Source organism: Convolutriloba macropyga, chromosome 4 (assembly GCF_964194025.1).
Source record: "Convolutriloba macropyga chromosome 4, txConMacr16.3, whole genome shotgun sequence".
NCBI classification, from domain to species: domain Eukaryota; kingdom Metazoa; phylum Xenacoelomorpha; order Acoela; family Convolutidae; genus Convolutriloba; species Convolutriloba macropyga.
The window spans coordinates 12316585-12339072 of record NC_134471.1 but is presented as its reverse complement, the minus strand read 5'-3'; the positions used below and the strand labels follow the sequence as shown (position 1 = coordinate 12339072).

At 33.1% G+C, this 22488-nt stretch overlaps 1 protein-coding gene across 1 annotated transcript; it reads left to right on the top strand.

The window, feature by feature from the left end:
• Positions 1-1178: 1178 nt before the first annotated feature.
• Positions 1179-8113, top strand: LOC142338260 (uncharacterized). The gene is made up of 4 exons (XM_075387932.1): positions 1179-1281; positions 1687-1845; positions 2698-2864; positions 7751-8113. Exons 2-4 carry the CDS (start codon positions 1695-1697, stop codon positions 7955-7957), a joined length of 525 nt encoding a protein of 174 aa, XP_075244047.1. The 5' UTR covers positions 1179-1281; positions 1687-1694; the 3' UTR covers positions 7958-8113.
• Positions 8114-22488: the final 14375 nt, after the last annotated feature.

Sequence of the window (22488 nt, the reverse complement as noted above, 5' to 3'; positions counted from 1 at the left end):
GAACTTTTTAATTTCGCTCGTGTTTGTTCTTCTTTTTGTACTCTTCGAAAGTGTATTTGTGATCTTTGCACCTTTTTGAATTTTTTGTCGACCTGTTACCTAGTAGCATTGAGGACAGGTAACTTTTCTTATGAAGTATAGGTTAATTTGTTTTGTTTAGGTTTTATCTGATGCGAGTTTGATTTCGTTATGATTTTTTTAATATAGACATCGAGTTCTGGTCATAATAATGTTTTTTTTATTTTCTTTTTTGTATTTTCTGTTAGACCTACATTCAACAAGTTTCATCGGTCCTCTAGCGTGGCAGTATTGTATTACATTGGTGCTTTAATGAACGATGCGTATGTTTTTAAAAGTTTTTTTATCTCTTCATCATTTGTTAGCCATTTAATTCGAGAATGTGGATGAGCGGAGTCGGAACATTATGTGCGTACGCACATTACCGAGCCTCCTCGTCTTAATTAGTTTGTTTCACTTTAATAAAAATCCTAATAAAAATAAATAATGAATTTTATGAGTACGTATTATTGCCATATGGAGAAAATAAAATATCTAAATTGCCAAAGTTGATTGTGTGGGTTTTTCTAAAAGGGATTATGCGGAAATTTTACAAAATGTGGATTTTTAGTCTATTAAATTGCAGATTACAAACTTTTATGAGTATTTTCCAGGATTTTCAAAATCAACGACTGCGAATACTACTCACAATAATGACAACATCTGCGACAAACTGTCGCTTATAAATTTACAGAAACTAACTAACTGAAATCCGGAATCCGCATGTATCTGATTTATCCCGTGTATTAAAATAGCGCGCTTATATTTCTAACAATTGGTGGAAAATTATCCCTTTGCAATTTGGTACTGGTTCTGCGCACTAATGTTTGAACAATGTCAACAACTGGTTTTTTATCTTTTAACCCTGATAAAAAACTTTCTCTGCTCAATAATCTCATTACTGCAATGCTCACTAATTTAAGAACCGATTGTGCTTATTTAAAACTTTTTAACTAATTCAGAAAGCTTTTTAATTTTTTCGCAGGCTCGAAATTGGGAACCTTTACTTCACACCGTTATAGTTCTTTTCACAAGCCAGAAATTTATAGAAGTCAAGACTTTATTTTTTTAATCATGAGTTGAACAATGAAGAAGCAACTTATTCACTATAAAATCAGAGTCAGTATGGAGAAATCCGAAGTGCAGACCTTTGGCGGTTCCATGTTGAGGACGGATGGTCGGCAGGCTACGATTCCGCCAAAATATTCCCTTTTGAGCCAAAAGGTCAGACGTAATTCACTCATTTTGTTCAACATAAAGCCCTAGCTGGGAGGTAGTCGTCACTAAATGACAAAAAGTCGAAGTTGGAATCGTTTCCAACCTTGACTATAGAGTCGACGAGACTCGTAACTATCAAAAGTCAAAAGTCTTTTCAGAAACCAGCCAATGGTATTTCGGATCTTTTCTGTTTGTGCCCCCAGCTTTGTGAGTGCATTTTTTTTTATTTTTTAACAAAAATATTTAGTATGTAAATTTATAAATGCAAGCAATGAAATAAACTCGAGAACTAAATTATTATTATTATTATTATTATTATTATTATTTATTATAACGGCACGTGCTCCGTGCATAACGTACTCGGGGGGGGGGGGGGGGGGGGGGGTTAATGTTTGATTGATAACTGTTTAGAGCCACAAATGGTGTTAGCTCTGGTGTTCCTCACATTAGCCTCTTTCACTCCTTTACTTCAAGTGGCTCTCTTATCCTGTCAACTGTTGGGCAATGCAAGCTCACCCTCATACAATCGAAATGTTGATTTGGTTCAACTTTGGGTTTCTATATTTACAGGTAAGTTTAAATTCTGCAGTAAATCGTTACAAAATTAAAAAGCAAAGAATAAATAGGAAAATTAAATAGACAAAAAAATTGACGGGTGCACGGGTTGACCGCACCATAAAGCTATATATGGATTCTATGCATGCTAACTTGGCAATCAAATTTCTGACCAAGAAAAAAAACTAATTATCGCTGGAAACACTCAATCACTCGAAAGGTTAATATCGCTCGAAAACGCTCAATATCTATGTTATTTTGGCAACAATAGCAAGATCACATGAGAAATTTTTGTATGGCCTGTATGGAACCATACATTGTTCCTGGATATGGTTCCCAGGAAGGGTAAACCCGGGTACCTTTAACATGCAAGTTATACAGCACCAGAATTTTCATGAAACTGATAATTAAAGGTTTTTAATTTGACATTTTTTCATGTACGTTTTTATGTACCTGACGGTTATGCTTTTAATTTGAGCGCCCCCCCCCACCAAAAAAAAACAAGCCCAACCCCCCCCCCCCCACAAAAAAATTAACGGTCAAGGACAGGGGGAAAAGTTGGTATTAGTAAAGACTAGTTTCTCTCCTAGTGCCCTGTCATTGACCTTTGATTTTTTTGGAGGGGGACACTCAAACTGAAAGCATAACCGTTAGGTTAAATAATTACCCGTAAAAAAATCAAATTAAAAACCTGTAATTATCAGTTGTATGAAAAATATAAAATGGAAAAAATACTATGTGGAAACAAGAAAAACCATGCAAACGGTTGATAATAAATTGCTAAAAAAACGGCTCATTACAAGAGGGAATTTACTCCAAATAAATTTCCTTGAGTCGTATTAGAGCCAAAGATAGATTTTGTTTCAGTTCTTTTCAACTCAATTGGGACTGGAGTTCTGTTTGACTATCTGAAACAGTCCTTCTCATTTGAGACTTACGGACCATCATCTTATCTCATATTCGTCTGCATTGGGTTATCAGCTTTCGTTCTACTCTTTTCGGCAGTCAGAATATCCACATCCAAACCTCAAAAGGAATAGAGCCAGATATAGTTTTCCTTCAATATATGTATGCTGAAAGACTCCTGATTCGATAGAGTGCGGGGGGGGGGGGGGGGTTCGGTGACATGAGTTTGCAAATAGCGATCCAATAGCTCTTTGAAAAACTCACACTCAATGTTTCAATCTTAAAGTTTGAAAAATGATATAAAAATATAATAATAATAATAATAAATTGTTTTCGGAACAGACAAACAAAAAAATGTATAAATTTTTACACTTTATGTATACACACTTACTGAACCGAGAGAACACCAAAAGGCAGTGTTGCCTCGTCATGTGGTGACTCATTAAGCAGAAAATTTAGCGTCTTGATTTATTTCAATCATTTGGTTCGGAAAAACATGAAGAGGAAAAAAACTCAGTAGAAACCTTCTAGCAAATCAGCACTGCCTAATATAAAGTTATCACGGAACCGATGAGCAAAATCTTTACAACCTATTACAGACAGTTTCACTATTTCTTCAATGAAACGAGGTTGAAATTTTAGTATTTTTACCAACAGTTTTCTGGCTCTTGTTGAAATGATCTTTATGTTAATTGGTCCTTCACACAAAAATTTTAAGTGTTTACGCATATTCTCTGTGTTTTAATTTTGTTCAAATCGTTCGTTCCCAAAAAAGCATTTTTTGGACTATGTTCATTTAACTCCCTTATTTTTTTAATAACTAATTTCAATAGCTCATATAAATGTAACTCTTCTATGTTATAAATTTTTGCTGCAATTCTGAAGTTTTCAATTGACTCAAATTGACGTTTCCCATATATAATTCTCACTAGATGTTTGCTTTGTTATTAAGTTTCCTGATGTCACTCTTTGCAGCTGTGCCATAGATTAAAACTCCATACTGTAAAAACGGTTGCACATAAGTCTTGTACGCAAAAATCAGTTGATTTTTGTGTAAGACAGTTCTCGGCTTATAGAATGTAGCACAAACAACATTCATTTTATGTCATCGGCGTAAAGGGTCATTGTTAGGTTCACTGTAGCCTCCGGAAGATCGTTTACATACAAGATAAACATTAATGGTCCCAAAATTGAGCCTTGAGATACACCTATTCTTAAAGGTAAAAATGAGGATTCAGTATCTCCGCAACGTATTTTTTGTTTTCTGTTTGTTAGATAGCTTTTTAGTAAGGTATTGATAGGTCCACGGAATCCCATTCTCCACAACCTTTCTACGGGAATTGAATGATCTACTGTATCAAATGCCTTTTTTAAGTCCAGAAAGATTGCATGTGTTGAAATTGCTGGTTTGTTCAAATTGTATCTGATTGAATCTACAACTGATACCAAGGCATCTATGGTGCCCAGTTTTTATCGAAAACCAAATTGATTGTTGTCCAGTTGATTTGTATGTTTGAGAAACCTGGTCAATCTTATGTAGATAATCTTTTCGAAGACTTTCGATATGGCAGGTAATAACGAAATGGGTCTGTAATTATTAGCTTCAGAAACATTTCCAGACTTAAAAATTGGGACATCAACTGCCCTCTTCAAGCATTCTGAGAATGTTTGTGCTTTCAGTGCTTTTTTAATAAGAAATGTCAGTGTGTCTAAAATCCCGAATATTAAAGACTGTATTACGAAAACACTTATCTCAAAACAGTCACTTGTGTATTTTGTTATTAGGGACATTACAATTTCTTCAACCTCATCGTTAGTAACATTTGGAAGATACATTGAGCAGCGCACTTGCAGAATTTTGTCAGGATTCCAATTGCCCTTACATTTTTTGTTCATTTTCTCTACGACAGAAGTAAAAAACTGACTAAATTCCAGGCACTGCTCGACAGTCAAATTTGGCTTTGATCCAGATTCTTTCCCGGTTAGAAGATTAAATTTTTCGAAAAAAGATTTATTATTTGACTTGCTTTCGGCAGCAATTAGTGTTTGAAAATGTAATTGTTTTTTTTGTCGATAATTTTTCTTAGCCGTCTTTTAACAGCGCAATAACGCTCCCAATTTTCAGTGAACTCTCAATTTTTCAATTTTGTATTTTTTATACAAAAGATGTTTTTTGTTAGACAAATTTTTGATTTGGATGTCAGCCCAATTTTAATTTTGTCCTGGTGTTTTAATTTTTTCTGGAATAAATTTATTCATCATTTCCTGTACTTTTAAGTTAAAGTCTTCAAAGCATGAGTGTATATCCTTCGTTTCAAATAATTTTTTGGACTTTTGTAGCTCAATAAGCGTTAGAAAATTCAGTTTTTCTTTCGATTCGCGGTTTTTCAGCAAATTCCAGTTTCGATAACGGGTATTTTTCCTATCTTCCTGTGTTCCGATTGCAACTCTCGGTACCGTTAGAGTATGATGGTCAGTTATTGATGTCTCTAAAATCTCTACTTGGAATTTTTTATTAGAGTAGACGACACCAATAACGGAACTATTCTGCTCAGTTTCTCTCGTTGGTTTATTTGAGTTCAAACATTGCAAACCAAAACAGCTAAGACTATTTTGTAGATTAGTTTTTCTGCTCGATTCCCTGATGTGATCAATGTTAACGTTACCACATAGAATAATTATGTCATATATTACGACAGAATTTGAGAGAACAACTTTCAAGCAAAAAAATAGTTCTACTTTTTGCCTGAAAATTTTAGCAGCTATTATTGATCTGCTAATCTGATTGAAGACTTCGCTTATTCATCCATTGCATGTCCGAAATCTTGCAAAGCCTTATCAGTGAAATCAAAATTGTCTCCGAAGCACTCTCAGAATCTTAAAAACTAGCTCGAAAATCGAAAAAAAAATTATTGAGTAAAACCTTCAAAAGCATGCGCGTCGAAATGAAAACTATGAAAACAACTGAAATCATGTGAATCGGTTCACATATATCTTTATGATTTTAAATTTTTATCCCTGTTTTCGAGCACCCCTAGATTGCTGGTTTGTTGGTGTTCGGATGTAAACAGAAATTACTTTTAAAAAAGGCAGTTCTTATCCATAGATGTTTCACAATAATAAAATCGTAGCAATAAAAAGATCTTTATGACCAAAACTTTGGAATCTAATTTTTGCTGGAAACCAAGCACTAGAAATAATACATCTAATTAAACTCAAGCAATATGCAAAATTACAACCAGATATTAAAATTTCGTAAGCTGTAGCCTCTAAATGTTGCTTAACTAACTTGCTTAACTAACTAGTTCATAAAAAATGATAAACGTTGCTGACAGACTTCGCAAAAGTTCAAGCAATGGGCGGAACCTTTCGTTTAAATTGAGAAAAAAAACACTCTCTGTAAAAACCTTGTAAACATCTAAAACATTTAAGACAAAAAAGCCACCATAAGCCTAGATTTTATGTTTGTGCCTCTCATTTGTGTTCTCATCAATTACCCTCTATCATTACCACAATAACTGCCTGTTCCCTAATTGGAAATTGCACAATTTTGGATGTAATTTTTGACAGTGATTTCTACATCTATTCATCCGAGAATCATCTGAAAAAAATATCATCGCTTTAACGTAATACTTCGTTGAGGTTACATTCGATGGCGGCAAAACAAATTAGGGAAAGATTTGAATTAGGGGAATTTTCCTTGGTTCTTTGATATAGTCATATTTTATTATTTGACCGATCGAAATAGAGTTAAAAATTTTTGCTCCAACTATAATGGATATAAAATTGAATTTTTCAAAAGTCTAAAAATACTGTCCAGATAAATCTTTTAAAAATTTACTTTATTTTCAGAAAACAGCATGCAGATATTTAGTCTTTCTGTTTGTGTATTTTGAGCAAAAAATTGATGGTTTTTATTCCAGGGATCATTACTCGAAATAGAAAATTATCATTCATGACTAATGGCAGCATCACGGTAGAAACAAGCACAGGCAGTTTTATTTTATAGTAAAAACGCTACCAGAATAAAATTAAGAGATGTTTATTATCACATATAAACAAATCCTGAAATTCTTGTAAAATTTTCCTCAGCCCCTCTTTTTAGAACCTTATTACATTATCAAATGTTTATTGTCCAAATGAACACATTTATTAAAAAGTAGTTGTTCTAATTTATTTTTTCCTGTTTCACAAGATGCTCAGTCTATTAATGCCCTTTAGCAATTTTGAGACTTCTTCGTCTTTTATGAAGTCATTAACATCGGGATATTTCGATAACTCACTGATTATTTGATCCAAAACATCAAAAAATACCCGTGTCTTAACACTGAGCCTCTTTTTTCTCTCGATAGTTGCCCTTGAAAACCTGCCTCTTTTTTTGAAGCTTCAAGTTGTTTGCCTTCTTCAAAAATTCCAATAGGATTAACTTTGGGTTTTTGAAAATCTGCACCAGGAATTTGCTTTAAACAATTGTTCTGTTTTTATAATCAACGTTTCTATATGAGAATGAAACCAAAATATACAGCAAAAAGAGAGATTCGCATACACTTTTAAAATATTGGAACAAAAATTTGAAGCTGAAAAAAAATTTTCCAACTTTCTAAACGTAAAATTGATGATGCAAAAAAGCAAAGAGCAGGTTTAGCTGTTACTCTTTGGCCAGCTTCGCAATAACTATCCGCTTCTAACCCCCAAAAAAGTTTTAGTATAGGTCCTTATGGAATTGTTAAATTTGAGACAAACCAAATGATCAGCTTTCAATATTTTTGCCTTGCGAGGACACTTTTTTTATCTAACGTCGTGGAAATTGGTTTATATTGATAGCAATCTATAAAACATAGCAGTCAATAATTTCTCTCAGAAGCTAGCATTTCTCAGAATCAGTACTTCTGAAATGATTGCACCGGCTTGAACTTTCAAGATCTCATCAAGAAATACAAATCCCCTTTTTGTAGAAATTAGCAGCTTTAAAAAAGCATAAAGGGAAAACTGACATCAAATTGTTGGATGAAAGAAATCTCCTCAGATTCGAAGACAAGCTCAACATGGAGGAAGCTCAATCAGTATGACGTCACGACCCAATTCTGCCAATGGACACAACAGCAGGTCTGGCACATTGGATAGCAGACGAGGAGGGGGAGTGGGAGGAGGGGGAGAAAACAATCAGAATAAGGTGCTTTACCAACAGATGCCAGGACACCCCAAAAATTATTTCACCTGATTAGATAGACATTGAATTAGGAAATATTGCGCATTTAATAATTTTTCTGTTCGCAACATTTACGCCATACTGATTTGAAGTGATTTTTGAAAGTCATTATCTCGTAGCAAGAAAAGTCTACTAAATAATATATTGAACATCTTCTCAATTTAAAAAGTTTTCTCAAAAGTAGTATTGCTGACAAAAACTCAATCGAAAGAGTTATTCAAATCTAATATCATCGTTCAGATACAGCAAAAGGAAATGAGCAAACCACATCAAATCTAGCTTTGTCTTCCAAAGTCTTTGTTTAAATTTAAGGTTGGCAACCGATGTAGTTTAATTCTTTAAAAATTTGAAAAAAAGTGGTCTTCGTGAGCTATTTATCAACCGATTTTTTTTCTCAAATTAAACAAAAAAATCAGCTTTGCCATTTTTCTATAATAATACAAACATTTTGCAAACGTAATCCATAATCTCGTAGTTTAATCATATATAAATAATGATAAAATACTATTGATTAGTAATAGGTTACATTTGTTGATTAGATTTAATGTTTTTTTGGGAGGAAGAGCGACGATAAAAAAAAATTGGTGTCCCAAAATATAACAATTGAGGGTATAAATAAAACATCAAGAATTTCAAAAAGAACATAATGAGGGTCTTTAATAACACTTGTTTGCCTAAACAGAATCCATTGTCATTAAAGAATTTCATTTTTAATAACATTCTGAGGGTCAGATGAAGATGTAGGTGAAAACATATCATTGTTTTAGATGGCTTTTACAGTTGTTGCGTAAAATATATCGAAACGATTTGTTAATATTTTAAATCATTACGTTCAATACTTTACTGTTCCGGTCCGCTTTAGTGGGGGAGGAACTATATACTCAAATGGGTTTTTTTTGTTCAGTAAGGTATGGCCGATCGGTATATTCATCGGAGAGAGTTGAGACTGGTATTATTAGAAAGCCCGTTCAGCGTAAAATATGGAAATAAAAAGATTTTTTGAATTTCTTATTATAAAGGGAGTTATTGAGATTTGAGGTTTTGTGAATAATAGACGGATTTCCGTTGTTTTCATTCACATTATCTTGAATTTTTGCCTATATTTTTTGTCAATTTTGCTAGAATATGCTAAGAAAATGTTCTAAAAAAGTGTTTCTAGGTATATTTTCAAAAGATAGAAAGGTGTTGATGAAATTTTCATCTAGTTTTTTGGCTCAAACTGACGCTGCATATTTCAAAAAATGAGACTTTTATCAGCGAAAATTGAAAGATATAAGCTTCTTTAGTCCACTTTGCTTAAATTTGACGGAAGTGAATACCATAAAAGTGCTGACAGTTTTCTTTAACTCAAGATAGGGCTAGTTTTTTTTTCTGCTCTCCTTCTTGGTTTTGAAATTTTGCCGATTTTAGCTAATATAACTCGATAATTATAAAAAAAACAGCATCATTTTTCTTTTATATATGATTTTTTGTCAAATTTTCTATATCCATTACATTGGGCACAATTACATGTTCGTAATGAACGAACAATAACAGCAAGGCTTGTTTTGGTCTGATTGTGGAATTCTAAAATCCAAAAATAATCCTAATTGTAGTCTCCGGCTTTCTTTACTTTTAAGCAAATTATCGATTTTTTGTGTTCATCGCGGAATAGAACAAAAATTATCAAAGCTAACCACTGACAGGGTCATTTGGCTTCAAAAACGATTATCAGTTATTGTTTTTACATTTTTACTCAAAAGCTTTTTGTCGTATTGACTTTTAAAGTCATTTGTTTTGAAATGAACAATGGATTATACAGATTTGCCTCTGTTGTTCCAATAGTTTTGTCAACTTCTAGCTTAGTTTCGGCTAAGACAGACTATATGATCTACTTAATTAAATTAAAATCTCCTTTAATGCTTCACGCTTTAATTAATTGTTTTCTGGCTTTGATGCCACTAGTTTCACAAATAATTTTGATTTTTAGACATTTGCGCAATTTTCAGCCTGTTTTTGCTATTTTGTCAAATTACCAAACTATTAAAGGGTCATTTATCAATTTAATGATTTTCAGAACGTAGGCACAACTGAACATACTTTTTCTTGACGCATAGGCTACGGTTTTAACGGCATTAACACATTTTTCTAGAAGAAGTTGATTGATTTCTTTTTCAACATGTCTTTAGTTGCCTTTCGCATTGTACTCGTTTGAGATTAACTGAAAAACAAGAGGTCTCAATGGCTTTTCAACAAGAAACAAATGAGCCGGTTTACTGACTTTAGTTGTTAGTTGATGGTTTTTATGACTTTAAATATAATTTTTTCAAGAAAAGTAAAAATAATATTTTTTAATTTATCTTCTTCTGTTGCTTTTTGTTCTTTTTCTTACATATTCTCATTGAAAAAGGTCACATATCACGTTGCTGACATTGCAAAATTACACATATCTTTAGTTTTATGTGAATTCTTTATGCTGTTAACGGCTTCGATGCTGCTTTTTTAAACAAAGTTCATGTTGATTCTTATTATTTTCGTCTGTATTTGACGTTTTCTTTGCAAACGTAGGACATATTCTGATCAAAGAGTTATAGAAAAGACCTTTTTAATGCAATTTATAGTTGAAGATTTTCAGAACCCTTAAACTAATCGATTTCGAATAAAAAGAAAGCTGTCGTTGTTTTTAACATTGTTTATTTCTTCTCTACTTGTTACCTAGTTGCATTAATGATTGGTCAAATGTCACTTTATTAGCTTTCACAAACAACTGCAACTAAACACTTCTTTTATTTAGGGAAAAGATTATGGTAATAACGGCTTCCACGCCGTTTTCTCACAAAATTTATTTGAGATTGAGTTCTTTTCTAAAACTGTTGTTTTTTTTGCAGTCGTATGAGCAAAAACATAAAAATGACAGGACCCAATGTTTTATCTTATGCAGTTATAATTGATCCTATACAATGTATTTAATGATTTCAGTTCATATCGAATGGATTTCATTACTTTGGAACCAATTGCTTTAAAAGAAGAGCGTAATTTTTAAGTTAGCCGCTTTTGAAGTTTTTTGTCTACTTGTCTTTGAATCTCATTAGGTACTGATTGCAAATTTTTACCGGTGATAAACTGGTTATTTCGTTAAGTTTATGTTTTATCTGAGAGTATTTAAAATTTGTTATTTTCTTTCTGTACAAACAGACATCGAGTTTTGGATGTTATTAATGTTTGTTGTTGTTGTTCGATTTTGTTGTTTGTCTTGTCTTGAATCCTTACTAATGACAAATATCCGAGCCCGCTAAGGCAATGGCGCTTTTTTTAGTCTGCTGAATTATTTGAGTTGGACACCATTTTTGATTCTTACACCATTTTTTTGAAGAATACTTGAATTTTTGAAAGTTTTCTATCCCTCCTCCTTTTGGTAGACAATTAATCTGAAGAAGTGGATGAGAGGGGTCGGAGCTTTATGTGCAAACGCACATTAGCGAGCCTCCTTGTGTTTAAGCCTAATTTAACAATTTCTCTAATTGTCCTCAACAGAAAACTGTTACTCTTAAACAACTGTAGCTACTTAAACTGTATTTATGCTGAATCTTTATAAATTAAAGCTGAAAAATAAGATTGCCCGTGAACTGAAATTTTAAAATTTGGCCAGAAATTAGTTTGTAATGTTAATTCCAAAATAAATGATCAAATAATTACCGGTAAATTTTTTTTCAACATTCATCTTCTAAGAACAAAACTTGTTCCTTTTTTATTTGTTTTCAGTATCATAGCGCTTCAACTTCTCTTACCACTTTATAATAAAAACCATTACCCAAATTTTCATCGCCGCTTTAATTTTTTAGAATTTTTATGATAAGTTCTTTTCTATGCGACAGCATTGAGTAGCTTAAAAAAACAGCAAGGTTTATCTAATTCCACAAAACGGAACTCACTCTATGAACTGTTGCAGAGGAGATAAAGTGAAAATTGTTGATATTAATGCATTATTGAACATGTTATAAGACATACAGTTGTCCGCAGAAATAGACCGTTTTTCTGGAAAAACCATTTATTGCAAAAATAAAGCCATTTAATAAATTACTATTTTGTATTGAATAAAGAGACTCGTTAATGTACATTCAAGTATACCGCTCCGATCCCGCTCATCCAGATTTGTAGTTTAATTGTCTAACAAATGAGGAGACAGAAATCTTTTTTCAAAATTTCATGTATTTTTCGAAAATAGTTGGCGTACGAATAAAAAAAGGAAGATTTTAAATCAAATTTCTTTATAATTTTAGGACTACGAAACAAGACAAAAAAGATAAATAAAAACAAATAGTATTGACATCCAAAACTCAATCGCAACTTTTCATAAAAATACCTGAGAAAAGACAAAATAGCATCAGGTAGAACCTAAACTAAGAAAATACGAGACCATTACCAAAAGTAGACAAAACTAACAAAAAGGGCAAAGTTTAAAAATACTCATACGTTTTTCGAAAACAATTTGTTTGGATATCAAAAAACATAAGCTATCAATAAAAAATATTCAATAGATTCATTTGTCTCTCTTGTTATTTCCTCATGGGAGGCCATTGATAAATGCCATAAAGTAAAAAAACAGCATTCTTTCAACGCCAGCACTGACATTAACGAAACTAGGAAACAAGTACAGAAACAAAGAACAAATTTAAAAATAATACTGCTTTCTATCTTTAAGAAATAGTAAGATCTAGACCAAAATCAACAAAAAGGCAAAGCTATTAAATACGTTTATTTCTTTGAAATCAATTAATACTAATGTCATGAAAACACTAGCTATCAACAGAAATTGATAAATAGATTCATTATCTCCTCCTTAAGAAGACACTGAGAACTGTCATAATCCAAAATGTGTCATAGGACTACAAAAAGAACGATTAGTACAGCCGAAAATCCAAAAGTCATTAAATTCTTTGAGAAGATCTCGTCGAAGCCGTCAAAATCATAAACCATTTACTAAAGGATCCGATTTTTTTTAGCGCCACGGGACATTTTACCTGTCAATACTGTGATAAAAATGCAAGACATGACACAGAGCATCAAAGATCGGCAAATTTACAAAAAAAGAATAAATTTCTGAGAAGACTCAAAGTGTCATAGTTTAAAATCAAAACTTTGCAAATGAATCCACACAAAAATATATAAAGTCGGTAGAAAGAGTAAGCGACATGTTTTTGACGTTAAGCTAGAATTTGACCAAAGTAAGAGAAAAAGTTTGCTAAAGTGAAGTAATCTATTCTTTTTCATTGTAAAAATATTTCTTAAAGTTAAAACCTCCAAAAGCTTTTGACTAAAAAATACCAGATAGATTAAATTGTACTTCCCTACAAAACCAATTGACGCTTTCATGAGTGCGATAATTGTAGCAAGATAACAATGAACTCAGGCAAAACAAAAATCTAGAGACCTTTACCTAAACTCAGTGTACAAGCCATAAAAACCATGAGATACTCACTGAAAAATCTTATGTGTTCATTGAGCCCATTGGCACATAAATGGGATCTGTCATAAATTGCGCCTTGGTTTGAATTATTCTGGTTTGCAATCAACATTAAAAAGACAAAAAGCAAAGATTTTTGGAAAATGACAGAGCCCGATTACAATCCAAATTTCTGCTGGATTGTAAAGATCCACGATTAGACTCAATCCAGGCTTCACACTGTTGCTTCTCTATTAGGAACGCAGATTGTTCTATATCTTATGGATAAATTAAGTTTGATAGAGAAGCCAAAATACCAAAAATAAATAACGCATTTCGGCTAAATATAGAGTTAAATTAGCAAAAAACTGTAATTTCACTCAAGAGCACTCTCAAAGGCAGCGCAAGTAAAACAAGCCCTCATTGGTGTTTAAAAAAGTCAGCAATTTTAAGGTATTTTAATCCGGAAAATTGAAACAAAATTATAAAGTGGACTAATGAAATTCATTTCGTACCAGTTTTGATGAAAAAAAATGCTGAATTTTGGAAAAATCAGCAAAAACTTTAGCCTAAAAATTGAATCAAGCAAATCATCAGCACTCATGCATTTTTAGAGTTTAAACTAATGAAACTATCCTTAACAATTTTGACATGTTTTTTTAAAGCAAAATTGGAAAAAATTGCGTAGAAATATGGAAAACGTGAAAAGATACAATGGAATTCAGTCAAACGCTCACAAAATTTAAATCCTCGAAAACTCCGTGAAAAAAAACGAAAATCAAAGAAATTTTTTTAATTAAAACTTCTAAGCTGGACGGGAGTCCTAATGATGCCACTCAAAACCCTCTACAGTGAATAAATCGATCGGTCAAAATTGACTGTACAAAAAACAAAAATATAATTAAGAGATTTTTGAATTTCGTTTTTTTTTTCACGGAGCATATCTCCGACTAAAAAGTCACAGAAAGTTATGAAACAAGTCGTCGATCAGACAAAAAAATTTCGTACGAAAAATTGCATAAAAAGACTTGCAGGACCAAAATAATTAGAGCAGAACGACTAAGGTTTCAGAACAAATAGCAACACATTTCGTCTGAGAGCAATGAATTAATATCGGTTTTTGAGAACGGCTGTCGGATTCTCAGCGATTTGAATATGAGTTCGATCGTTTAATTTTTACTTTATCTCTTTCAAACTTCCTATACAATCAATGAGATTCGAATCTTCTGATCGTCTTATATCAATACATGCATGGTCATATCAGCCAAAAACTGTTGCAAAAGACGAGGCAACAATTTGAACCCCAGAACTTACAATTTAGAAGTCAAACTGTCAAGATAGAAGTTGAACTCACCTTGAAAACTTGTCGACTGAAGGATACTTGGCAAGTAGCTCGAAGGAAAAGAAAGAATATGATCAATATTTGATTAATTTTTTATTAATTAGTTATTCTAACCAGCCAATTGAATCTGTCAAAGTCAGCAGAGCCTAACCTGAAATAGATAGATTGACACCAACCTTACAATAGCAGAGCTGTTTTCTGCCCCGGGACTGCCCCAAAATGTACACAATAACACAAATCAGCACAGATAAATGGGTTTGTCATGGAACATGGAATGGCAGTGGAGTCTTGTAGAGGTTATCAGGAATTAGATGGGGCTGATGATTTTGAATAAATAATCAAGCTTAGCTTCATTTATTTGCCCTGATTTTTGCAGCTACCTTCTTCATACAATTGGCTGCCCAAATTTAATAAATACTTGTCGAGGCTTGACTATCAGAAACTGAAAACCCACAACCGCGTTAAGATACATATCTTAGCTGAAATATATTAGGCACTATTGTTTTCTAAATTTTTGCAAAATAAAGATTAATTTCTGCTGAGGTCAAGTGCAATGCTAAAATTTTCAGCTGCCGCGGTCAAGAAAAACTAACTAGTTAAAATATGAACTAGTTTTAATTCAATATTTTTGTTATAAATTTGATATCCAATTAATCAAATAAAAAGTGAACAAATAAGTCAAAACTCGCAACCCTGTTACATTATCCCACCAATTAGGAATGTGAACAGTTTTTTCAACAGTTTTTTAAAAGAAAAAATTTAATTCACTTGTTATATAAAAGGTGCATAAAAGCTAAAACGTGAAATGCATTAACGTGAACCCAAATAGCGTTAATTAAACGCTAAAGACGTAAATGTCTTGCAAGGAAGATTTTCGGGGCGGGTTATTGTCTTCAAATTTCCATTTTCATTGAACTCTGGAAAAGACCCCTACTGAGCTTTACAATTTTGTCCCCCTCGCCCCTACAACCAATTTTTGCCCGCCAAGGTCGCAAAATGTCACAAAAATACTAAGCCATTAAATCGTGTTCGACTAAAAATCTTTTCGGCTAAGGTGTCCACAAAAATTGAATTTGATAAAATATCAAGAAATCACTACTTGATAATGGAAAAAGAAAATTGGGCTTCAAATAAACTTGATTTGAAAACACAGCTCAGATTGGGAGGATTTTTGCAATAACGACAGAAATTATTAACATTTTTGTTCACACGGGTATTGTGAACCAGAGCATAAAAAGGCAAGGTTAGATGAAAAGTTGACGTGAAACAAAAATGCCAATAAATTGCTCACTTTTTGCAAGCTTGATAGGTTTACAAACATCCACAGGGCAAAATTGGTTAATGTCAAAAAAAATAAACGTAGGAAATTATTGAATTCGGCTCTTATTAAGACGACCGTGTGAGGAAATAAGATTGATCGACTCCGTAAGCGTGCGCGCGTGAAAAATTCAACTCCTTCCAGAACCAACTGCTGAAATTTTGCCCAGTATTTATCAATACTTTTCTATACTTTTCCATCCACACCCAGCGATGTGGACTAATCTGGACCCAATATGGGTGTGTGTGTGTGTGTGGACAGTAATGAGATATAACTAGGTAAAGTGATGTATTACCCGTTAATTTTCACCTAATCTGTATTCATCAATTACCCCAAACAGGGATTACGGGTTAGGGAAGCACTGCTACCTACCAGATCAAGCTGCAGAGCGAGAAAACAAGTCTATTTTTAAGCCGGGCCCAATTTTGGGCGCTATTTTTTGGCAATATTTTTAGTAGTGAATTAAGAGCAAGTTCATGTTTTACAACAAGGCGCATGCGAGGTTAATTTGAATAATCAATTAATTTATAACAAACACAGTGAAGTCGAATTTGTTTTTGATGAAGTAGATCTTGATTTAATATTTGAAGTGAGGTTGAATTCGGGGTTGAATTTGACGGTATACAAACAGATGAAGGGCGTTTCTTTCTCCAATAAAAAGAGCTGAGACAACTTTTAATTCAAGCATAACATTAGAAGTGAACCGAGCCGAACTTAATCAATGCATATTTCATCCCGCGAGTGGGCTTGCGAAGATAATTAATCCACACATCACTAAATTTTGAAGCAATTAATTTTCATGAGCTGATTTAAGACCGGTAACAAAAAAGAAACCTCACTCGCTAATGAATTCTTTTAATGATTTTAGATGAACACAAAATTTGATAACTGAGCAAACTTTTTAACTTTGACAGACAAAAACTTGAACAAAAAATTTTGGTTTTAGCTGTGAAGTGAAAAAAGCACGCAACAGTTTTTAAAATGACTAAAAACCAAGTGAGCAAGAGCGACCTGCAACCCAATATCTTTATTACTAGCCTCTGTAAATCCAAGTATATCTAGATTTTCATTATCGATTCAGTACCATTTCAAAGAAATAATGGCTCATAATAGTCCAATATTGGATTTGTAGAGCTACATTCTGAATACAAATCTAAATATTGAATTTTTCAAAACACAAACTTGAATGACCGGAATATTGGGTAACGTTTCAACATAATATGCTAAATTCCACAGAACATTGGCCGGTCGAATCGGACATTAAAGGGTGTCCTTGTAAACCTTAGTGGTTTATAGTAGGGCATCAGACAAACTGCTTTGAGGCATGCACGGAACAACTTAGACCCAACTCAGGCTCTTATTGCCGGTTTTTTAAAACCCATTTTAGAATTTATAAAATATTGAATATTACCCATACTTGGCGCTTTGAGATACTGATTATGAGATTTTAAAAGGTCCCGACTTGGAGTAAGGGATGCCATAATGACCAAATCGCTTGACTCGGCCTGTCGTAACTTGAATTTTACCAAAATCAAATTGTTAATTGTTATACGGAACATATCACAAAGACCACCAAGCTAACCAATTCTGCCAATTGCAAAAGAGGAATTGACCAAAATCTGTCCAGTTGAAATTATCCTGCCTCGGTGTATGAATGGTTCATGTTAAAAAAAAAATTTGAGCTAGATCAGAAATAAATTTAGAAAAAAATGAGCGAAAACATTGAAAAGGAATGCGATTTAAATTTTTGCGTTTTGAGTTTTAGTGACAAAACTTTTATCGAACATCGATTTCACATTTCTTTTTAAAAAAGGTAGGTTTTAAACACAACTCATAATCTCCTTCTGATATTCATATAAATTACCCACCCTTTTGTCGACGTAATTATAGTAAGTTGATACTCAAGGAACAATTAGCAGTACTGCCAAAATCAAATTGCCCACGTTTTTCATAATATCAGCACCTAAGGAAAAAACAGAATTTGAGCACTTTCAGCACATTCCTTACTTGAAAACTTTACGTGCAATTTTATTGCTCACTATTGCTCATAACTGAGTCAGCAAATACGCTTCTTCATTTTTTTGCAATCCACTTATCAAGAAAAATCTTGGTTTCATAAAAAAAGATGCTTCATAATTTTGGAAGTAGAACAACTGAAAAGCGTTACACTGTCATTATTGCTAACGGACGGAAGACAATTACTCTTCAGATACATGATATCATTCAATCAAGTAATGTTGCAATATATTCCAGCTGCAATATTTGCTTCATCTTTAGAGTTGACAAAATTCTTAAGCGTTTTGACAGTTTTCCAACTGTTTTTTCCTATGTTGAACTGCTCTAGGGCAATGCAGTTTTAGTCTTGCTCCGTTCTTGCTTCTGTATCTATAGAAGCAACAAAAAATTAAAGTTACCCAATTGGCAACCCGTACCGAACCCCCAGAGCCCATCAGGCCTGATTCAGAGATTTTCCAGAGGCCAAGTCTTGGCAGAGAGATGCCAAAACTTGGGTAGCGGAGCCAAGACTTGAGATATCTCTGGGCAGAGAGAGGCCAAGACTTGGGTTTTTCTGGGCAGCGCAGAACCCAAGTCATGGGTTTCTCTGAGCAGAGTTAAGGTTGACATCATGAAGCTTCTTTGTTTTAATTTAATGAGGGCAATTTCTTTCTTTTATATTTGGCGCCCAATTACACTTTTTTCTGTAAAAAAATCATTTGCAGTTGAAATTTGTGAACTTTGCCCCAAGACTTGGGGCCTCTCTGGGCAGAGAAAATCCAAGTCTTGGGTTTCTCTGCCACGTCTTAGAATCGGTTTCTTTTCTTGACGTTCACCGATATACAAAATATCCCCATGATAGAAGTAAATACTGAGTTTTTTGTTTCCAAATAGGACCCATGCTTATGTATTAGGTCTCAAAAAAGACTAGATGCAAACTGAAGTTCAAGAAAAATTGTTTGCGGATTAACTGGATCAGATTACCCTGTGGACTTCTTTATACAATAAACAATCTTTACAGCTTTCACAGCTCAAAAATAGAACCTAAAATACAAGCCATAAGTTGTTAAGAAAGTAACCAAAAGATTATTTTAATTCATTTGCGGTCGGTTAAATTAATTCTGTTCTAATTTCTGTAGAAAGATATTTTTGAAACTTTGTCACCTTTAAGAATTCAGCAAGAATTTTCATCGCATATCTTCTTCTCCGACTTTTTTGTGTTTTGTGTATCAACAGTTGGGGAATTATGAGCTGGGTTTCCGTTGGTTCCTAAAATAAAAGAGACATTATTTCTTTTTCACATATTTTTATGTAACTGAATATCGCATCATTGATATTTCTTACAGTTTATGTTTTTAATCAAGGCGAAAAACGTTCAGCTCTAAAAAACCATTGCAAAATTAAAAATTGGGAAAGTTTTGCCCAGATAAAAGCAATGCTTACAACTTACGTTTCAAAAAAGACTAGATACAAACTGAAGTTCAAAAAAAACGTTTGCGGATTCCCTGGATCAAATTACCCTGTGGACTTTTTTAGACAATAAACCGTCTTTAGGACTTACACAGCTCACAAATAGATCAAAAATACAAGCCATAAGTTGTAAAGAAAGTAACGAAAAGATTATTTTATTTCATTTGCGGTGGTTTAAATTAATTCTGTTCTAATTTCTGTAGAAATATATTTTTGAGACTTTGTCACCTTCAAGAATTCAGCAAGAAATTTCATCGCAAATCTTCTTCTATGAGTCTTTGTTTTTTGTGTCAACAGTTGTTAAGAAAGTAACGAAAAGATTATTTTATTTCATTTGCGGTGGGTTAAATTAATTCTGTTCTGATTTCTGTAGAAACATATTTTTGAGACTTTGTCACCTTCAAAAATTCAGCAAGAAATTTCATCGCAAATCTTCTCCTATGAGTCTTTGTTTTTTGTGTCAACAGTTGGGGAAACATGAGCTAGGTTTCATTTGGTTCCCAAAATAGAGAGACAACATTTCTTTTTCACATGTTTTTAAGTAAATGAATATCGCATTATTGATATTTCTTACAGTTTATGCTTTTAATCAAGACGAAAAACGTTCAGCTCTAACAAAACCAATATTTGAATACTAAATTCAATATAGGGAAGTTTTTGCCCAGATAAAAGCAGTGCTTACAACTTACGTCTCAAAAAAAGACTAGATGCAAACTGAACTTCAAAAAAAAAAAGTTTGCGGATTAACTGGATCAAATTAACTCTTTTACACAATAAACATTTTTTAAACAATAAATAGTCTTTACCACTTACTCAGCTGGAGATAAAACCTTTGAATACACACCCACAGTCGATAAGAAAGTAAGGAAAATTTTATGTAATTCATTTGCGGTCATTTCAATTATTTCTGTTCTAGTTTAGGTAAAAAGTCATTTTTGAATTAGATTTTTGTCAAATTAAGGTTTCAGCAAGGCTTTTTGTCGCATATTCTCTCATCTGAATTGTAATTTAATTGGTGTCAGTGATTAGGCTTTTTCAATTGAGTTTCATTTGATTCCTAATAGAGAAGGAGCCACAATTTTTTCACAGCTTTTTATGTAATTGAATCTCTCAATATTGATATCTTTTTGTTAGTTATTCTTCCTTATGTATTACATCAAAAACTATTAATCCTGCATAAAAAACGTCTGTGGAAAATTGGATTACAGTAATATAGAAGCGGAAACGACATAGTACAATTAGTTGTTTTGTTGATAAGTAGTCAAGTACTCAACAGAATTCTACCAACATAGACTCATTGTGTTGACATTGTAACCGTCTGGCACTTCATATAATTGTACTACCCTAATTCGGCCTGTTAAAAAATTTATTGATTGGCAAACTTGAAAAAAAGTCAATATTTCAGGTGATATTGGATTTCCCCAAAAATGCGTAACCTAAAATACCATAGTATCCCTACATATATGAGTTCGTTGGATTTGTATTGTAGTGAGGAGTATCCCCATACATATTTTGTATATGGTTTTATGGAGCTGAGTGGGTCATTTTTTGCTCTATAGGCGCTGAACCTCGATTTTCGTCCAATTTCGGCTATTTCGGCGGTGAAATAATGTTGAAATTTTTTGTGTCAAGATTAAAAATTATAATGTTTTAGAAAGCTCAGTTGATGGAGAGTATCACTATATACACACTGTACCTTTTTTACACGTTTTGATGGTTTATTTGAGCGAGACGTGGAACTTGGTAGTCAAAATGGGTCATTTGACCAAATGAATGAGGTAAGTGGTGTTTTTTTTTTGCAATTGAACAAGTTTTTTGGGCGTCCTTTTTGTGTTTTCTGGACAGTATTTGAGTTCTTGAAGCGATTTGTATCAATTAATGGGGTCAACTCAACAATTTTTTTTTTCACGATTTCATCAAATTTCTGTGGATGTTGTTTTATGTGAAAAGACACAAAACATCATAACCTTCATGGTGAGGTGAGAAATTTTTTCCTACCTCCCCATGAAGGTTTTGCGTGACCCAGAACGTCAAAGTGGAGCAGAATCACCACCAAAAATACGCTGGCAACTCGGTTTCACGTTGTTTTACGTCAGTTCCGGATATTCTGGGCTTCGATTTTAGCCCAAAAAATGGGGTACAAAACAGTATTTTGTTAATATCTGCTAAAGTACTGGACCAAATTAAACGGGAGTGGTCGCATTTTGTTAGCACTGAAATCCTCTTTCTTGCAGTGTTTGATTGGTTTCTCAAATAGTCTATATCAAAAATTTATTAATGTTTGAAGTTGAAAAAAGTCGAATTTTCGGGCTGTTCTGGGTGACCCAAGTTTTCGGTACCACAAAACAGCTTATTTAAGTTATAAATTATAGTTCTTTAGCTTCGACAGAATGAGGGGAAGGCTCCCATATATATTTCTCATAGCATTTTAGCAAGTGCAGATGCCGAATTTTGGCTCTGCAGCCGGAGTACTCTGCTTTTTTGGTCATTTGGTACGGTACCTTTACTTTGGAATAACTCGTTCTAGAGTGAATCGATTTTGACGAAACTTTTTTTGTTAGACCCAGCTTGAGCTAAGCTTTGTTTATATCACTGGGATCCAAGTCAAAAAAAATTTTGACCTAGCTTGCTTAGGAAAAAAGTTAGATTTTCAAACGTTTTTTTCGTTGTTTTGCGAAATGTATTTTTGAAAATTATTTTTTTTCAAGCTAGTCAAGTAGTTGTCCAAATCTATTGTTACTACAAATCAAAGTTCTCCTATATCACTGGGATCCAAGTCAAAAAAATTTTTGACCTGGCTTGCTTAGGAAAAAAGTTAGATTTTCAAACGTTTTTTTCGTTGTTTTGCAAAATGTATTTTTGAAATATATTTTTTTCAAGCTAGTCAAGTAGTTGTCCAAATCTATTGTTACTACAAATCAAAGTTCTCCTATATCACTGGGATCCAAGTCAAAACGAATTTTTGACCTAGCTTGCTTAGAAAAAAAGTTAGATTT

Excerpts from the sequence above, each read along its gene's own strand:
- LOC142338260 (XM_075387932.1), top strand. The coding sequence starts at position 1,695 with ATGGTGTTAGCTCTGGTGTTCCTCACATTAGCCTCTTTCACTCCTTTA. Across the intron at positions 1,846-2,697 it reads TTGGGTTTCTATATTTACAG|TTCTTTTCAACTCAATTGGG; the intron begins GTAAGTTTAAAT and ends ATTTTGTTTCAG. Across the intron at positions 2,865-7,750 it reads CCACATCCAAACCTCAAAAG|AAATCTCCTCAGATTCGAAG; the intron begins GAATAGAGCCAG and ends GTTGGATGAAAG.